Below are 19,787 nucleotides of genomic sequence, written 5' to 3' on the forward strand. Positions count from 1 at the left end.
TGAAATGATCCTAAAGAAAACCTCCAGCTGGTGCCTACCAACCAGGGGAGTTTACAGCAGAGAAAGGATTGGTTTAGTTTGTAACAGGAAGAAGAAAAAGAGATCCATGCGGACGGACGGTCATATTTAAAATAAGATACAAATCTGAGCCCATTTATAAATAATTTGGTGGTGTGTGTGGGCTTTCTTTCCACAGAACTCAAAAGGCCAAACAGTTTGGAAACTATGATGAAAGAAATTTGCTCTTGACCAAGAATCAAAGGGCCAGATTCTGCAACCCTTACTCAAGGGAATATCCTCTTTGATGTCAGTGGCACTGCTTGCCTTAGTGAGGGCTGCTCAGCATGAGTAGGGGTTGCAGAAACTGGTCTAGCGTGAAAAGATGATGATGATACTGAAGAAGCCTTCACAATAGCAACCCCATATCCGCACATCATGTAAACAGTATTTGAGGGAATGGAGTGCCTCTGGTATAAAATGTACTTATAGGCACCAGGCGCTGAGGTGAATATAAATAGAGATGAGCTTGAATCACCAAAATTGGATCTGAAACTGAATCATAATTTCAACTTTCCCCCAGTTGGTTTGAGGTTGAGTGGTGGATCCAGTCCAGAAGTCCAATGGCCTATAAAAATAAACCAGAGTTGCAGTATTTGGATCCTGAATGAAACTCCCTTGAAGTCCAGAGGATTGGGATCTCTGGTTTTAATTTGGGGATTCACCGATTCTGAAGGGAATGGCAATGAACCGCTACTGTGCAGAGCTTGAAGATGAAGGTTTCCCAGAGGGACAAGATATTTGCTTACTATCACCTTCAATTCCAGTAGGGATTTCCCATCGTCTCCTTTGAAATTACTCTAAGGGTATGTCTATACTACGAAATTAGGTTGATTTTATAGAAGTTGATTTTTTAGAATTTGATTTTATACATTCTATTGTGTATGTCCACACTAAGCACATCAAGTCAGCGGAGATGGAGTGCGTCCTCACTACCGTGGCTAGCATTGACTTACAGAGCGGTGCACTGTGGGTAGCTATCCCATAGTTCCGCAATCTCCGCTGCCCATTGGAATTCTGGTTAAGCTCCCAATGCCTGATGAAGCAAAAAATTTGACGTGGGTGGTTTTGAGTACATGTCATCAGCTCCCCCTCCCCTTCCCCTCTCCTTCCATGAAAGCAACGGCAGACAATCGTTTTGCGCCTTTTTTCCGGGGTCTCGTCTGCCGGACCTGCTCAGCCTGCTGCCTGCCTGAATGATTGGAACCCCAGGCAGGCCGCGGGCTGAGCGGGGACGGCATATAGAGACCCAGACTGGCAAGTGGGCTGTGTGGCTCAGCCCACTGCCGGTCGGGGGCTCCGTCTGCCAGCTCCTGCCAGCCAGGGTCCCGCTCAGCTGGCGGACCTCGGTGAGGTCGATCAGGGGTGCCTGGACAGACATGGCTCTCCTCCTTTTAGAGCACCGAATGGGAGGTACTCCAGGTCATTCTCTTCTTTAAGTTTCATCTCATGGTGATTCAGTCCTGCCTGGAATATCATGTGAGCTGGAGGCTTCTGCCTCAGGCTGCTTGCCCAGCCAGCAGCACCACGCAGTCGCACCTATCTCAGCCTGCCCCTTGATCCCATGGCTCATGAAGCCTGGACAGTAGTAAGGAGCAGTTCAACTTGTGGAATGACAAATCCAGAATGAAGGATTGCACGCTATGGGCCACGTTAAGATTATTTCAGAGTCCTAGTTAGCATTTAGTCCCTATAAAAGGTTTCATTAAAATTTTCCCCGCCCCTAACAAAAATATTTAATTTATCAGAGCAGCTGAAAGGGTAAGGAACCCGGGACTATAACTTAGAGAGAGCTTCCATATTATTTAACTCGTAATTGATATAATTAAAATTAAAATTTCACAGCGCGGTCTGTTCTAAGACTAAAAGTGCAGGAGGGGAATCAGAAGAAGGAACAGTGACCTGTTTCCACTCAGTGATGTTTTGCGTGTTAGGTGAACATGATAACCACTATACTAAGGGGCTTTCACATGTTAGGTGAATGTGAAACCCGCTACACTATGGGGCTTCTCTTTTTTTGCAACAGACTTTGCCATATGTACAGGAACGTTTTCTCTAGCTACAGAAGCTACCTAATCCAATGTCTATGTCTATGGCCTTCCTGCTCACAAAGTGGTCATGCCCCTGCCCAAGGCTGACACAGAGCAAAGTGCATGTGACACAGTGACTGGCTCAGGCAGGATCGCTAATGAGGCATGATACTTTTGCCATTAAGCAAACACAGCAATTCTTTCCTGGCCTCTGCCACTGAAGGCTTCCATGCATTACGCTGTGCCCTATCAGTGCGGGAGGACTGCATGAGCTTGGAAAACATGTCATCACGAGTGCGTTTTCTTTCACCTTCTAATCTGCGATAACCTCAGGGATGGAGATGATAGGGGGAGCGGTAGAAACATTCTGGGGGGACTGCATGGGCACCTGTGCTGCTGAGTGCTGCTGAGTTTGCCATGCTGGCCAAACAGGAAAGGAAATTAAAACGGTCCCAGGGCTTTTCCTGTGTACCTGGCTAGTGCACTTGAGTTCAAAGTGCTGTCCAGAGCGATCACAGTGGAGCACTCTGGGATAGCTCCTGGAAGCCAATACCGTCAAATTGCCCCAAATTCGACCCGGCAATGTTGATTTCAGCGCTAATCCCCTTGTCAGGGAGGAGTACAGAAATTGATTTTAAGAGCCCTTTAAGTTGACAAAAATGGCTTCGTCGTGTGGATGGGTGCAGGGTTAAATCGATCTAATGCTGCTAAATTTGACCTAAACTCGTAGTGAAGACCAGGGCCAAGAACAAAGGAGCTCCAGAGCTCTGTATGTCACCAGCTTCGTTAAATATGGAGAATCAACGGTGATCTATTAGCGTAGTTCCACTTTGGGGTGGTTCTGGTAGGCATGATATGTGTTCTGATGGTTTTGACAGTGAGGGTGGGGTTGATGTGGCTCTTTGGATTACCATTTCAGGGCCATTCAGTGTCACTGCAGACACCGAAGGAGAATGGGGAAAGCAAGGGACACTGGATTTTAGGAGTTGGTGCTCCCATCTGCTGGCAGTCACTTCTATCTATCACAGGTATTTCTATGGTGCCCATCGATACTGTTGCATCTGAGCACTGTTACCTGTTCAGTGTAATGAACAGGGAGGAGGCAGGCTTGTGTGTGTGTGTGACATCAGAGATATAATAGGGTTTCTTTCCCCTTGCTGTGTAGTCTAGCTCCCCTTGGTGGCTGTTGGGGAGAAATAGCATTGCTTGCTTAAGGTAACATGATCTGGTTTAAAACCAATGTCATTGTCTAGATTTAAAAAAATAGAGGATTAAACTACATAGTGGGACAGTGTTCCCAAGTGGATAGAGCACTAGCTGGGACTTGGGAGCTCTAGGGTGTCTTTCTGGCTCTGTCACTGGCCTGCTTGAGAAGATCACGTTCCCTTCCTAGGCCTCAGTTTCCTCACCTGTATAATAACAATAATGATGCTTACCTCTGTTTGTTTGTAAAGTGCTTTGAGATCTGCTGCTGAAAAGTGCTAGGTATTATTTCTATATGTCTGTTAGACTTAGCCCTTATAGCACTGTTCATCTCAAAGCACTATGCAAAGGTGGGTAGGAATCATTAGCCCCACTTCACAGATGGGGAAACTGAGGCACATAAAACTAAGTGATTTGCCCAGAGTTAGCAAGCACTCCTTGGTAGAGTTGGGAATGGATGCTAGCACTCCTGGCTCCCATTCCTAATCCATTAGACCATGTCACTTCCTATATATATATATCCCTGGGATGGATTTGGATGTGCATATATATACACAACATGCCAAATCCATCCAAAGGGTAATTCCACTGGCTTTACAGGTGTTCATTTGCCTCCGTACTGTGTGTCTTAAATGAAAAGTGGGTATCTGTCTTCTGAGGGCTAATTCAGACCCTTCCTCTTGGCTTTTGAGCTAAAATCAACCCTAATATCCATGTGATATGTCTGGGGTATTACGTGTCTGTCCTGCCCCAGGGGATAGGGTGACCAGACAGCAACTGTGAAAAATCGGGAAGGGAGAGTAATAGGAGCCTATATAAGAAAAAGCCCCAACTATCAGGACTGTCCCTATAAAATCGAGACATCTGGTCACCCTCAGGGGGAAGATCACCTAGTTCATCTTGATACATCTACATCCATGATATCCTTTTCTATGTGCAGTTGCTGGGGCCTATTTTTGAGGCATGCTGCTGCCCCCTTGAGGAGGTTGTGTGCAGCTACTTCTTGAAGTTCATTTCACATCAACTAGGAAACCCAGAGATGACTTCCAGCTAAAGCAGGAAGCTTGGTAAGAAAGGGAGTGGATGGCCCATTACATCCCAAGAATGGAATGCATGCAGACATGGTGGGGGGACAACTTTCCAAGAGCTTATGCAAAAGTACTTGCTTTGTTTTCTAATTTGCGTTCCTAAAATAACTTGCTCCCCTCCCCCTCCCCAGAGCTCTTCCTTTTGAAGGTCAACATTTGCAAATCAGTGATGTTCTTAATTGCAGCATCTTGGCCACAAGGTGACCGTGACTGATGTTAGATGACTGTGTCCCTCAGCAAGGGGAGAGGACATCGAGTGTTGTTCCTTCTAAATGAGAAGGTTTGCTATTATTGTAACATCATGAGCTCAACCCTCTGTATTTGGAAGGGGGAAAATACTGGGAGCAAGGGGGGTTTCTGTGACCTGGGAAGCAGAAAGTGCAGTGATTCTGACTGGATTTGAGGGTTCTCATTGCTTGTTGCCCTAAAGCCCAGATTAGTGTAGCATGCCTGGCTGCATTAGAACAAGTTATTAAAAATGCTATTTTCTCCTTCAAGGCAATCAGCAAATCCAGGCAGCTGATCCCGTTGGCTTTCTTTTTTTAAAACCTAAAATCTGAAAACAAATCAGCATGTAGAGCCAACATTTCTGTGTCTCACTCTGAATATATGGAGGGATAAGCAGGAATAAAATAACCTGATCAAGTGATGCCTGAGTGAAAGACACAAAACAATATCTTGCGTAAGGGAAGAGAAGGCAGAGGTGCTCCTAGGAAACTCCAGGGGACACAGGAGAAGGGACATTGCTGAAACAATCATCTCTGCTATTGGAGGTTTCTGACTGCAGTGTGAAAGAGGCATCTTGGGCCACAGGCAAGGATGTGAGAATCAAGAGCTTTGCTGTAGAGCTATCAACGCTTATTTCTGCAAGCGGATCTGTAACCCCTTAAATGGCTCAAGCCGATGTTTAAAGTATTGATATGTCCAGAAAAGTGCCTCTATAAAAGTGGACCTTCTCACTCCGTATCTCTGTTCCCTGTGTGTCTTTGAGTCACATCAACTCATTTTATTGACACCACTAAATGGTTACTCTTCTTAGCATCACAAGGGAAGATGATTTTGTGGTTAAGGCGCTAGACCGGGTTGATCTCCATTCCTGGCTCTGCCACTGACTTCTTGTGTGACCTTGGGAAAGTCGCTTTAATCTCTCTGGGCCTCAGCTTCCTATATATAAAATAGGGACGATAAGCCTTCCTTTGTCTGTCTTGTCTGTTTAGAATGTAATCTCTTTGGGGTAGCATTGTTTCCGATTATGTGTCTCTACGGTGCCTACGACAATGGGGCCAGGCCTCCAGACATGGTGGTAATACAAACAAAAAGCTGATGCTGCTAGAGGAAAGTGAGTGAGCTGGAGTCTGTCCTGACTTGTACAAACATAACCCAGCCACAGAGTCCTAATCATGGAACGTTTCTTACCCAGGATGATGGAAGGGGACCAATAAGCCTGACTCGGGGTCAGATTCTAGGTTATGTGTCATGGAATGGTAGTACGGTACCTAGTTGGCTGGGATGTAGTAAGCTGGAAAGGGGGAGGATGTGAACTGGTGCTGGAGTTACTTAAATTCCACCAAATGTCACAATGAGGGGAAACGTGATATAATTGACCAAGAGACCCGTAATCCCACTGCCTGGGCAGAGAGAAGTGGGGAAAGATCTGCCTTGGTTGTCCCAGTCAGTCTAGATACCCTTCCTGCGTGCTGGCTTCATTAGGGGCTGTGTCCCTCAGGGATCACCTTACTGCATCTGACCACACGCCAGTGTCTAGGACCCTTGGGACATATTCAAGCCCCTATGTACTGTTTAAACCTAGATCCTCCTTATCATCCCCTTGAGATCAGGGAAGGCAGGGGAGTGTGAGGCCTCCTTCTTGTATACCATATTCACATTATTTCCAAGGAAGACTCAACACCTCTCAATGTGGACTTTAAAATGCTCCATAAAGCCTACGCCAGGGGGCTGAGCGCTCACAATCTGGGGAAGGGAGGGTCTCATGTCATGTCACCTTCCAGGTGACTAAACAATGTTGGCAGATGTCAAAGGGAATGCAGCCCTCCTCAGAGCTTCACGAGTCTAGAGCAGGTCCCTGCCCTGAGGAGTCTACAGTTTGGTTCAGGAACAACAGATTGAAGAATGGCCACAGGCAAAACAGGATAACTGTAGCAAAACAAGGGTTGCAATGGTAGGAGAGCATTATTATTATTATTTATTTATTGTGTGTATTATCGGAGCCCCTAGAAACCCCAGTCCTGGACCGGGACCCCATTTTGCTAAGCGCTGGAAAAACAGAACCAAAAGACTGTCTCTGCCCCGAGGAGCTCCTAGTCTAACTACAAGACGAGAGATACCAGATGGATATAGACGGACAAGGGAGTACATGTGGGCAACAGGACGATATTGGTCAGCATGGCAGGCAGTGTGATTAGCCATCATGGGGTTACATTACTGTAAAGTCCCAGTACTAAGGGTTGAGGGGACAAAATGGGATAAGAGGGCAGCAGAAAATGGGGATCCTCAGGGCACAGAACAGACTCTTTATTCTGTACAGGGTCCTACACTGCGCTTCTCTGAGCACTTTAGTCTGGGGTGGGGGGCGGGGTCTAGTGGTGGTATTAAGCCCCAGTGTAATGGGACATGCCCCCCTCCCACTGATAGGAAGGTTAACGACTGTGCCTGCACTGGGGCAGTGCCCATTAGGGGCACCTGCCGACGTGTACCACATGGTGAACCTGAGTGTAAAAAGTGAAACTGGCCCCAGAAAGGGGGAGTTTGCCTAGGCATAAGGAGGCTGCTGGGGAGCTCCAGTAGAAGGGGAGCCTAGCTACAGGCAATGGCTAGCTTTTCCTCCTCATCTCCACTTCGGATTAGGCAAACTGACATTACAAGGGAACCAGAAGGGCTGCTTCCCACCGGTGACCTGTGGCGGGACTGGGAAGTGCCTCCTGGGACTACAAGCAAAAGAGCTGTAACTGGACTTTGAAAAGACCCTGAAAGTCAACTGAACTCCTGCAGGGGAACAATGAGAAGCCCGCGGCCAAGCCCACGCCGATGGTTGGTCAACTTCACCTTGGAATGCCATGTTCGAAACCCACGGCAGGAGGATAGAGTGACCGACACTCTGTAAAACTAGGGACAAATGAAGATCAAATGTAGCCTGGATCAACAACAAAATCAAACCCCTCATGTGCTCTTGGGCTGAGAAGAGGAAGCTCCACAAACACTACAGAGGATTGCAGGTGACCGGTATCAGCAGGCGATTTGAGCCAAGAAATGAGTTGGCCTCCCTGGAACATGAGGCCCTGATTGGCTGATCTACTACTCACTCAGGTTCAAATCTCAGGACTGATGGTACATCAGATAACTGAGGACCTGGCAGGCCACAGGCCTATATATGTCTGAGTACCCTCAACCCCCATAGACTTAGCAGGCTGGAGGGCTCTTAGCACCATGCTGGACCAGGACCTGGACCATGGCTTGGCTTGCAAGGATACATTTAAAAAATGAATTTCAAAGGACACTGTTGACATTTGTTCCCAACATTTCCTTTGATTTCCATCATCTGACACCCTTGAGTGACCAGAAAATTAAAACCATTTAAGCTAGTAAGTATTTTAGAGCTCCTGGCTAGAAATTCATTTGTCCAGGTCTGACAATGAATATTGTAAAATCTAGAGAGATGAGGTGGGTGAGGTTAGGTAATACCTTTGACTGGACCTGAGAGAGACAAGCTTTCGAGCTATACAGAGTTCTTCTTCAGGTGTGGGAAACATACTCAGGGCTTGGCTACACTCGAAAGTTCAAACTGCTGCCGCAGGAGCGCTGCCGTGGCAGCGCTTTGAAGTGTGTGTGTGGTCGCAACGCCAGCGCTGGGAGAGAGCTCTCCCAGCGCTGCACATACTCCACCTCCTCATGGGGATTAGCTTGCAGCGCTGAGAGCTGCACTCCCAGCGCTGCGGCACTGTTTGCACTGGCACTTTACAGTGCTGTATCTTGCAGCGCTCAACAGGGTGTTTTTTTCACACCCCTGAGTGAGAAAGTTGCAGCGCTGTAAAGTGGCAGTGTAGCCAAGACATGTCACAGCTACTTAGAAGGTGGAACAGATTATTTAGCATAAGTAGTTAGCACGTATTTCACGGGACCATTCAAGGTGAAGCTCCGTGTAAGCTCCAAAGCTTCTCTCTCTCACCAACAGAAGTTGGTCCAATAAAAAATATCACCTAATATCCTGGGATCAGCCCAGCTACAACACAGCATGCACTGTGAAAATCTATTTCTGAGTTTTCCACTCATTATAGCTTCGAACAAACTCCAGAGACTGGTTCTCTGTGGGAGATTCACTGCATGCATCCAGATTCTCAAAACAGACCTGACTTGGCACTGGGCTTTGGATTGCTTCTCGGCTGAGGGTTAGTGTCATCCTCTAGTAGCCCACAAGTAGCATAAAAAAAACCTCAGCTTCCCCACTCTCTATAATATTTGATTTAACCATTGGTACCCCTCCCCCCCATAGGTTTTTAGGTGGAGGGAGAAATTGACTATTACTGATACTTAAAATCTAATCCAGGCAATAGTCAATAGGCTGACTATGGGCCAAATCTGACCCACCAGACACGTTTGAATGGACCCCAGAATCTTTTTATTTACTTATTATTAATTATTACTGTTGTTGTTGTTATCGTTTTTATTATTATTTTATCTGGAGTCTTGACCTTGACTATACTGACCAAGACATTTGAACCTTGACAAAAAACAATTGGCTACCCCGATCTAATCTTTTCCAAGCTCATTTAGTGTGGTGACTACACAATACCTCCTCCTGAACCAAAGGCGGGCTGTTAGTGGCAGGTGTGGTCACATTTGCAGATAAGGGACCAAACTGAAGTCACACCTGCACTGCAGTGAACTTAGCCTGAGATTCTTTCTGTTTTAAGCCATTGTCTGTGAGAACAGATGCAGCGGCAGTGTATCAAACCCCTCTCCTTGTCACTGACATTAGAGATGGAGCATGCTAGCAGTGTTTGGAGAGAAACGGCATTTAACTAACCGAAAGTAATGCATGTCCGCTCCAGGGAGCCTGAGACTGGAAGAGACATTGCAGCTACTGGCTAAATATAGTGTTCCTGAAAAGAGACAATGCTGTGGAAAGCAGAGAGACAACGGCCTGTAATGGGGCTTTTCTGCATCGTAACCCTTAGCATGCCAGCATTTTCCACACTGCCCACTGCACAAATACTTAGGAGGATGGTGAAGAATTATAGGGATCTGTGTTCTCCAAAGAGTCTTAAAAGAATACTGGCAAAGTTAGCAGGTCCTGAATGAGTCCCCTCTTCTCAATTCTTGTGTAGCAGCAAAACCATGCTGTAACTCTCTGCATGTTGTCCAGGAAAATAGGCCAGTAGCTAATAGGCCCAGTTGTATAATAATGAACTTACCTAATGGCTGTGTTGGAAAATAGTCAGGAAAACCTACTGCCCAGGACAAAAGACATTTGGTGCTACCTCTCCAATGACTATAATAAAATTAATGCTCTTTTACTTGCCCATCAACTGAAAACCAATTTACTTGCCCATCAACTGAAAACCAAGAAGTGGGGGGTAGAATTTTGCGAGGTTCTATTGCAATAGAATATTTACTCTGCATACTTGATTATCAAATAAATCCTTCAGGGCCCAATCCTGTGACAGGCTGACACCCTTGATCTATCCCCGGGGGAGCTGAGCATGCCTGGTACTTTGCAGTATCTGATGTTTCTCAGGCCAGTTCCTGAGACAGAAACATACCCGGCAAAGAAATCAATGCCCCAACTGGCAGTCTACGTTGTTGGCAGTCTCAGCACAGAGGCCAAGAATTGAAAGAGAGATGGAGACTGGTATGGAGACCAATTGTAATGCTTCAAGGTTTTGTAGCCTGCAGGTCAGGACTGAGGCAAAAGTCAAGGATAGAGAGAGGTTTTTCTACAGGACCCATGGGACTGGCAATCTTCAGGACTGTCCTTTAATGCCTCTCACAGCACTAATCTCCTATGGGAAAGTGATTTAGACTCTAGAGGAACAAACGAATCATCGCAGCAGGACAGGCCAATCTGCACCCACCTCTAAATTCCTTTATTGGCTGCCCATCACATTTAAATTCCTCAAAGCCCACAAATTCTGCGTGGCCATATCTTGGATACTGTCTCCTATTCCATCCATCCCTTGACCTCTCTGCTCCTGCCAGTATTTGAACCCGAGCTGCTAGGCCAGGGGTGGGCAAACTATGGCCCACGGGCTAGATCCGGCCTGCCGGGCGTTTTAATATGTCCCTCAAGCTCCGGAAGAGTCAGCGGCCGCTCCGTGTGGCTCCTGAAAGCAGCAGCATGACCCTGCTCCGGTGCTGCAGCTGGGGAGCAGGGTCGGGGGCCTCTCCACATGGCTCCCAGAAGCAGCAGTATGGCTCCTCTCCAGCTTCTACGCATAGAGGCAGCCAGGGGGCTCTGCTCTGCATGTTGCCCCTGCCCCAAGTGCCACCCCCGCAGCTCCCATTGGCTAGGAACTGCAGCCAATGGGAGCTGCAGGGGCAGTGCCTGTGGACAAGGCAGCGTGCAGAGCCACCTGGCCACGCTTCCGCATAGGAGCCAGAGTGGGGAGATGCTGCTGCTTCTGGGAGCCACTTGAGGTAAGGACCACTTGGAGCACCATCCTCCTACACTCCAAACTCCTCATCCCCAGCCCCACCCCAAAGCCTGCACCCCAGCTGGAGCCCTCACCTCCACCCCTGCACCCCACTCCCCTGACTCAGCCCAGAGCCCCCTCCTGCACCCTGAACTCCTCATTTCTGGCAGCACCCCGGAGCCCACACCCCCAACCAGAGCCCTCACCCCCTCCTGCACCCTAACCCCAATTTTGTGAGAATTCATGGCCCGCCATACAATTTCTATTCCCAGATGTGGCCCTTGCGCCAAAAAGTTTGCCCACCCCCGTCCTAGGGCAACCTGTCTGTCCTGGGAATGACACAGTGAAGGCAGGGAACTGTGCAGCCTGGGAATACCCCAGGCAGAAGGGCGAGATGTGTGTTTCCACCCAAAAGAGGCAACAGCTGGGGAGCTGAAAGCCAAGAGCAGGTGCTCTGGCTGGACCACTGAGGAGGAATACAGGTGCAGTTGCCCTGAACTCTGACAAACATGTCTAGCAGTGGTGTCTTAGCCAGAGATGACACTGATGATGGCTTTGATGGAGAAAGGTTTTCAGTCCTATGTGTCAAGGCTAATTTCTGTAGGATTAGCCAATGTCAGTGCCCTTTTTTTTTTTTTAATGTAAGCAATGCAACCCTGTGCTAAAGTATAATTTCAAATGTTGATTCTTGTAAACATTTTCTGGAATATATAGCTACATAATTGTTCTAGGTTTGTCATGCTGGTACTACTGTGTTTGTCGGAGAAAGGGCTTTCAGACGCTACCCAACTTGACCCATTTCTAACAACACTGTACTATCAAAACTTCCACCAACCAGAGGACCTGGAGCTGGAAGCCAGGGGACAGCAAGTCCCCCCCATATGACAGAGGGTGATGCTATTGCAATTATGATTCTGTAGATTTTTATTAATTGAATGACACCCCCCTTACTTGTTACTTGTTCGTGTAATGAGATTTTACTGCCTTGCGCTCCCAGACTAAATCCCCCCGTTTCTCCAAAGCCTGGGAGAATAGGTCGACTTTGTAGTCTGCCTTGGAGGTCAACAGAGGTGGGCTCTATCAGACCAAGAGTGGGGAGGTGATTCCAGAGCTCGAGGCCCTCTTTGCTTTCTGCCTCAGCCTCTTTCTCTGGTCTTGTCTGTTCTCAGTTTGTGTCATACCTCTCTCACGTACAGTCACTGCACCTGGTCACAGTACCCCATGGAAGCCCCGCCCACATGATGCTAGTTTCTAAGCAGACTCTGTTAGACTTTGTTTTAAGTGTGGCCTCCTTAGCTGTCCCGGGTATTCATCTTAAATGAAGGTCTCGTATGCACACATCGGCTTGAATGTAGTTTCAACTCAACCCCTAACATGGCTTCATGGGCTGACCAGCCTTGGCCTGCTCTTTCCCTGTCTCATTCCTATCTCGCTACATTTCACCATGCTGTACCCTAGGTGTGCCATACCAACCCCTGTTCAAGACTGCTAACCCCACTCTTCACTCATTTCCTCTTCAAAACCCACTTCTTCTCCAAAGCCTAAAAAACCAGTTCATTGCTGTACAAGGAAGAACCCAAAAGCCCTACTAGGGCTCTGAATTCCCTCTTCTAAATTCCCCAGGGTTGCTGAGCTCTTTTGGAGAAGGGTTGGTCTTTGTGTCTTGTACAGCACCAAGCACACTGTGGACACTAAACAGCCATCAACAATAGGGAAATCTTTGCTCAGAGTCCAGTCTGCCACTTTGTGGCAGGACTTCACCATCCAGACAGGCTCAATCAGATCAACTCTTTGTTTGCCAGAACAAATTATCGCTATTTCCAGCCTTCCAGAGTCACCTCAGCTTCTGCATGCCAGGCTGCCAGTGATCAGTTTCAGACATCACCTTCCCCATGGGTCCCCCTGCTCTCATCTTCCTCTCATTCACAGTAGCATAGCAATATTTAACAGGGAGCCTGCACTCACTCCCTGTGTCTACAGTCTGAGTGAAACAAGGCCTGGTATAGCTGCACAACAAACAAACTCCTAAGTGCAGAATGAGCAACAGAACCCTGTATTTTGGGCTTGCAAACTGAAGCAGCTACCTCCGGGAACATGTGCAAGTGTATCAGTACAGCTTTGCTGCTGATCAACATCCTGCATGCAAATAACGAGCGCTACAGACATAGAAGGGAATTTTGAACGTGTGTGGGACCTGGCTTCCTTTGGGAGCACCTTTCTCCTGATGTGACTAGTAATAACTAGCTCTGACTGTGTGCTTTTCAGCAATAGATGTGCATGATTTCTACACATCTACATTATCAATACCTCACTTTCGGAGAGTGTTATTCAGCAGTCGATCTCAAAGTGCTTTAAAGGAAGTCGAGAGGGGAAGTGACTTGCTGCCACTGACCTGCTGAATGAGCTTGGGCAGAGCTGCAAATAGTTCTCCAGAGTCCCAGTCCCGTGCTCTGTTTACAAGGTCTCTTCGCCTCCCCGGGTGACACTTGAGCAGCGGAAGCACTCAAGTTGGCAGACCCTTGCTTTGAATGAAAGGGCATTGTCTGGCGGGGGTTGGCCTTCAACTCTGGAACTCACCTCCCCACTTGTGGTCTGACAGAGCCTAGGTCTGTTGACCTTCAAGGCACACTGCCCAGCCTAGCTATGCTCCCAGGTTTTGGGGAAAGGGGTGGAACTGAAGGAGTCAAGAGTGGGCAATTCCAAACCCTGAATGGATGAAGAGTTCTTAAATCTCTGATGCACAGAAAGCAATGGTGGCTGGAAAATTCAGAGAAAGCTGAGCCAAGCCAGCATTGGAGAGACATTTGAAAGAGCAGTTACTAGAGGCTTTTGCGACCACAGTCTTAAGAGACCCATCATTAAAATTACATGCAATTAAGGATTTAAAGAAATAGGGTCAGCGCCTTTTGCTACTCCTTTAAGATGAAGGCTGTGGGTGCCGTCCCTTTGCTAACCTTTGCCCTCAGGCCTAGCTAATGAGGGGCTAGAACACCCAGAGACAATGACCCTTCCTAGTATAGGAGATCTTCCAAATAAAAGGTTTTTGAAAACCCAGTGTGATGACTTGAGCTTTCACTAGAACTGCATTTCCAAAAATGTAGCTTTTCTATGGGTACGTCTGTACTACAATAAACACCCCGTAGCAGCGAGTCTCAGATCCCGGGTCAGGTGACTCAGGCTCATGGAGTTTGAACTTACAGGGCTAAAAAAAGTAGTGTAGATGTTCCCGCTGGGGCTGGAACCTGAGCTCCTAACCACCCTCCCGTCGCTGGGTTTCACAGCCCGGGCTCCAGCCCAAGTAAGAATGTCTACCCTGGTATTTTCAGCCTCAGAGGGTGAGCCCGAGCAGTTGACCTGGACTTTGACACTTGTTGCCCAGCGTTTGCTTGGTTTTTTGGCAGTTGTGATCCCTCCTCAAAGGGGTGTTTGCGCAATAGGAACTTAGTAGTGCTGACAGAGCAGAAGCCACAAGGGGAGAAAATTGGGCGTCCTCTCCTGTAGTAATGTATTTGGAGGGGAAGAGCAGTGTGGAGTTACCTAACACCCGCCCTCATTCCTGCCTTCCAGTCCTCAACAGTTCCTCCCTGATCAGTGGAAGGAACACTAGGTCTCTGCCCTGCCCCAACCAGGCTACTGCTTCTAAAGAAGGGAGGGCAGAGCAGTGCAGGAGAGTGTAGAGAGGAAAAGAGGGTCAAAGCTGCATAGGGTTGCAATTGTCTAATCGCACAAACCCAAACACCCTTGCCCCGCCCCTTCTCCGAGGCCCTGCCCCCACTCCAGCCCCCTTCCCTCCATTGCTCACTCTTCCCCACCCTCACTCACTTTCACCAGTCTAGGGCAGGAGGTTGTGGGGTGTGGGAGGGTGGTCAGGGTGCAGGCTCTAAAAGGGAGATTGGGTATCGGAGGGGGCTGAGGCAGGGGGTTGGAGTGCAGGAGGGAGTGTGGGTGCAGAAGGGGGTTCCAACCTGGGGCAGGTGGTTCGGGTGAGGGCTCTGGGAGGGAGTTTGGGTGTGGGAGGGGGCTCAGGATGATGCAGAGTGGGTTTGGGCTCTGAGTGAGAATTTGAGTGCGGGAGGAGACTCAGGGCTGGAGCAGGGGATTCTGGTGCAGGAGGGGATTTGGGATGCAGACTCCGGCTGGGTGGTGCTTACCTTAGGTGGCTCCTGGAAGCGGCAGCATGTCCAGCAGTGGCTCCTAGGGTCACGGGTGGGCAGGCAGCTGTGCGTGCTGTCCTACCTGCAAGCACTGCCCCCACAACTCCCATTGGCTGCGGTTCCCCATTCCTGGCCAATGGGAGTTGTGGAGTCAGTGCTTGGGGTGGGGGCAGCACGCAGAGATGCCCTGGCTGTGCCTCCACCTATGAGCCTTTGCTGGACATGTCACTGCTCCCAGGAGCGGCATGGAGCCAGGGCAAGCAGGGAGCCTGCCTTAGCCCCATTGTGCCGCCGGACTTTTAGCAGACTAAAATCTCCCAGATTGTCTTCAGTAGCCTTCCAGAGATCAAGCCCGATATTGGGAGATTCCTGGCCAAACCGGGAGGGTTGGCAACCCTAAAGCTGCGTGGTGTGGGAGGTAAAGGGGGCTTCAGCTCTGACCCACCAAGCCTCTCCCCATATCTATGTCCTGCAATGTTTGTTCCCTCTTCAAAATATGCCTCAACTGACTCCATGTTACTGCCTGCGTTTGCTGTCCAGCTCCTCAACCAGTGGGGCTACACCAACACCAGCTCTGCCCGTGGGATGGAGGAGAAGGATGGGCAGGAAGGATCTGTGTGGGCCAGACCAACGGCTGGGAGGCAAAGGGGCAATGCAGAGGCAGTGAAAGGACTAATTGCATCCAGTGTCTTCTGTGGCTGGTCCAGTCATGGCCAAGGAGCCAGAGGCAGTGGAGGGGGACACCTGGGAAATTATTTAAATTATTTAAATTATTTAAAACAAACAAACAACCCCAAGGAAATTAACTGCCCCAGAATTTTGTGAATGCCGAGTTAGAGCTCAAACCTCTGAAACCAGAAAGTGAAGGGTTAAGGTAACAGAAATGTAAACCCCTGAAAACCAGGAAATACAGAGACAAGGCACATATGAGTCCTGCAATGCAACCTTAACTCTACCCTCCCCGAGCCATGCCCCAATATGCCAGTAACACCCATATTATCACTCTGCCCTTACAGACGCTACAGCCCATTCTGGGAACAAAGCACTCGAGCACAGTAGGACAAAATCCTTCTCTTTACTGAAGCAAAACTTGCTTCATTCAAACACTCAACACACGAACCTATTCCACACAAACCACCCCAGATTTGCAGAGTGGGAGGCTGAAGGGAAGTGAAGCCATCTGTGTCATTTCCACCCCACACAAATGCCCCGTCTCTCAACCATTTCTCCCCATAACTGCTCCACCAGGGCAACCTCCTTCACCTCGCCCTGAGGATTTCTTCTGAGACAGACATTCCTTTCACTTACCCTCTCATTGATCCCTGGAGACCACTGACATTTATGCCACCAGACTGAACGCAATCCCTGAGGCAAGATCAGTTCTCATCTTTCACAGTAACAACTCTGCCAATCTGCTCCAGCTACTCCCTCCATTTAATGGCAGTCAGAGCACACATGCAGGGAAGTGCTGGAATTCAGAGCAGTAGAACACTGGACAAACAATGGAATATTCTCTTAGCCATTCCTTGCGTCTACTTATTATGGCAAGCCCCCTTACTTAGCCTTTGGAGGAAGGATGGGCCAGTGGTTGGGGGCCTTGCATAGGAATTGGGAAACCCAGGTCCAGTACTGGAGCACAGCAGCTCAGGTTAAGGGGCTTCTTGATTGCAGCTTGGGCTAAAGCGGGGGTGGGCAAATTTTTTGGCCTGAGGACCACATCAGGGAACAGAAATAGTATGGCAGGCCACGAATGCTCACAAAATTGGGGTTGGGGTGCAGGCTGGGGCTGGGGATGAGTGCCACTGTTTCCGGTGGCACTTCAGAGAAGGGTGCGGGGCTCCTCTTCCAGACTCTGTGGGGCCCGATTCCTGGGAATTGGGGGAATTGCCCTAAAGCTGGCCCTGCCTGGGAACCTGAGTCAGCTGGCATGAGCCCATCACAAGTTTTCATTGCAGTGTACCTGAGTCTCTTTGTGCCTCAATTCCCCATCTGTAAAAGGGGGTAGTAGCGTTGTCCTATTTCATGGGGCAACGTGAGCCCAACTGGATCAAAGATTGTGAGGTGCTCACATTCCCAGAGGGGGCACTTTGATGGATAGAATTTCTCAGTGGCCGTGCCAGCTCCAGGGAGTTCAGTTTATACTGTGGAAGTGATGTGTGTATTTTAACTTTGCGTATCCTGGTTTTCAGAGGTTTGAGTGTAGCTAAACATGATGTTCTGGAAGGGCATGAGATACCACCTGGCAACTTTGATTCTGGGTTAATGAAACTTTGGGACAGTTCATAACCGGGAGCAGCTAGTACAAACACAATTTTTAAAACAAAGGGGATGGGACTAGATAAGTCAGGGAAGCCTTGCACAATACTTTTCGTGAAAGGCTGAACATTCTCTTTGTACAGGGCTTTATTTCCTGCCATTCTTCCTTCTGCTACAGGCACCCAGGGGGATTTTGTGTCGCTCAGTCTCACGCCAGGATGCGGGAGTGGATCTTTACGGCGATCGCCGAGGTGGGAGTACGTTTTCTGGAGAGGATCTGGCCTGGCATGTTTCCCAAGAGGATGGAGGGTGGGATGAGGAGCCTGTCCTCTCCCTTCAGTGTTGCTAGTTCCACTCCAATGCAGGACCAGGGCACATACATCCCTGCCAGGTGGCTCTTTGGTCGGGGGTGTGAAGAGTTTGGTGGGTCTCAGGCCAGTCCCACCAACAGGCAGTGTTAGTGGAAAGGGAAGCCCCCAGCCAGGGCAGCAGAGCACTGAGACCAGGGACCCCAGCAAGGTCCGCCTCCCCTGTTACCCTAACCCCTCACAAGCGCCTCTGCACAGTTTGCAGACGGTCCCGCCCATCCTGGGACACCCGGCCCCGCCCCGCCCCGCCCCGCCCCCTCTCCCACAGCCCGCTCCTTCTACCATAGAGACTTCGGTGAGCGTGGTTACAGAGCGCCTGCTCTCGCCTTTCCATTGAGCCTCCAGCCCGGCGGCCATCTTGGTTACGGGAAGCGAAGCCATAACCGCAGGGCCGGGAAATAAACGGCCCCAACTGCGTCGCCCGGCGGTGGAACTCAGCCTAGGCTTCTTCCTATCTTATCCCCTCCTGAGGGAGCTGTCAAGTGGCGGATAACCGAGGTCCACCTCCGTCGGTATCGATACTAGTTTAATGCCCTCACTCAAGATGGCTGCGTGGAAGGGGGTGCGAGGGGGAAGAGGAAGGCCTGGAGGTCTAATTAGAAAATGGCCGCCGAAGTGAGGTGGCGCTCTAGCCTGGCAGCTCAGTGATCGTGCCAGCAAGTTGGCAGAGAGGGGGAGCGGGCGGGCGCGCGCAGTGAGTCGGGGTCGGACGTGATCGTCCAGGCGGCGGCGGGACGGGCTGGCCGGGCGGCAGCAGCAGTAGCAGCGCCGGATCTGCCTGAGGGGACCCTCCCAGTCTGATCTTAAAGGGACTGACTCGCCTGACTGCCCCTCAGCAGCCCCCCTGAGACTAGGGGGGCCCCTCCCCCTTACGGCCCCCAGGACTTCCTAGGACCCTCCCCTTACTGCCCCCGGCCTAGGGGCCGCCACCCTATTGCTCCCCTCCCCCGGCGGCCTAAGCGGCGCCTCATCTTGTTGCGCCTCTTAGCCCCACTCCCTGCCCCTTTCTTATCGGGGGGCGGGGGTCTTCTCTCCTGCCCACGCTTTGGCGGCTGTTTGTGGGTCCCCTGGCTCCCTAGGGCCGTATCCTCTCCCCCCCGGTCCCTTGGCCTCTATTGTCCGGGGCACCTCAGCTGTCTCGCCTGAGATTCCCCTCCCCCCCGCTTGTGTTTAAAGTTGCTCCCTCCCCTCCCTTGCATCGGCTTCTGCGAGCTCGCCCCAGAGCTCTCCCGCTCTTCCCCTGTAACTTGGATTTAAACCCCCGGGAGCTGCTCCTTTGCGAACCCCTCACCCTGCAGCCTGTCCCTCGGGTCGCTGTTTTCTCCTCTCCCCCCTCCCGTGTCCTGCTTGATCCCTAGATTCCCAGCTCCAACCCACCCAAACTAGAAGCAAAAGGCCGAGCTTTCGGCTGCCCCCGGCGTGTTGTTTGGCCCCTGTATGCTCAGGCAGGAATTCCTTCTTCTCCCACAGGTGGCGGGTTTTAGGGGTAGTGGACAAAGAGTTAATTCGGGGCTGACTGGTCCCTGTTTGAACTCCCTTTGGAGCCTGCCAGGTGGCCATCCGAGCCTGTTGCAACTGCTGCTTTTTTTAATTTTATTTTATTCTTTTCTTTTATACGTCAGTAGCAGTGGGCTATGGAGATCTTAGCTTGCTGAGGACTCACCCATCTCCCCTCCCACCCCCTAAGGGGCGGTGATAGCAGTTGAGAGGTGGAGAAGGATGCCAAGAAAGCTTTTGTTGCCTTACAAATCTGTTTTTTCTCACTTTCGAGCTCCAAGGGGTTTGCATGATTCCTTGGCAATGAATGCAGCCAAAAGTGGCTACCGGGTCTTCTCGGCGAATTCCACAGCAGCCTGCACCGAGCTGGCAAAGACGATCACAGAGTAAGTCTCCTATTTCAACTTTGTTTCTTTTCCCCCAAGTGCTCGCCATTAGTTGGGAGAGGCTTGCTTCAAATTAGTTCAAAAAGGACATCCTGTTAAAA

The 19,787-nt window shown here is 49.8% G+C and overlaps 1 protein-coding gene and 1 long non-coding RNA gene across 6 annotated transcripts in view; both read left to right on the forward strand.

The window, feature by feature from the left end:
* The first annotated feature begins 3,038 nt into the window (after positions 1-3,038).
* LOC116832287 (uncharacterized) lies at positions 3,039-5,300 on the forward strand. The gene is made up of 3 exons (XR_004375422.2): positions 3,039-3,115; positions 4,231-4,357; positions 4,877-5,300. It is a non-coding gene; the product is annotated as an uncharacterized LOC116832287 (long non-coding RNA).
* Positions 5,301-18,268: 12,968 nt separating this feature from the next.
* Positions 18,269-19,787, forward strand: part of PRPSAP1 (phosphoribosyl pyrophosphate synthetase associated protein 1) — a 44,239-nt gene continuing 42,720 nt past the window's right edge. Inside the window, exons 1-2 of one of the 5 annotated variants that reach the window (XM_032792836.2) lie at positions 18,269-18,365; positions 19,575-19,686. In XM_032792836.2, the coding sequence (XP_032648727.1) occupies positions 19,604-19,686 (83 nt within the window). In that variant the 5' untranslated portion in view covers positions 18,269-18,365; positions 19,575-19,603. The other 4 variants (XM_032792835.2, XM_032792837.2, XM_032792833.2 and 1 more) reach the window with 4 other exon arrangements.

This window comes from Chelonoidis abingdonii, chromosome 13 (genome assembly GCF_003597395.2).
Source record: "Chelonoidis abingdonii isolate Lonesome George chromosome 13, CheloAbing_2.0, whole genome shotgun sequence".
NCBI classification, from domain to species: Eukaryota; Metazoa; Chordata; order Testudines; family Testudinidae; genus Chelonoidis; species Chelonoidis abingdonii.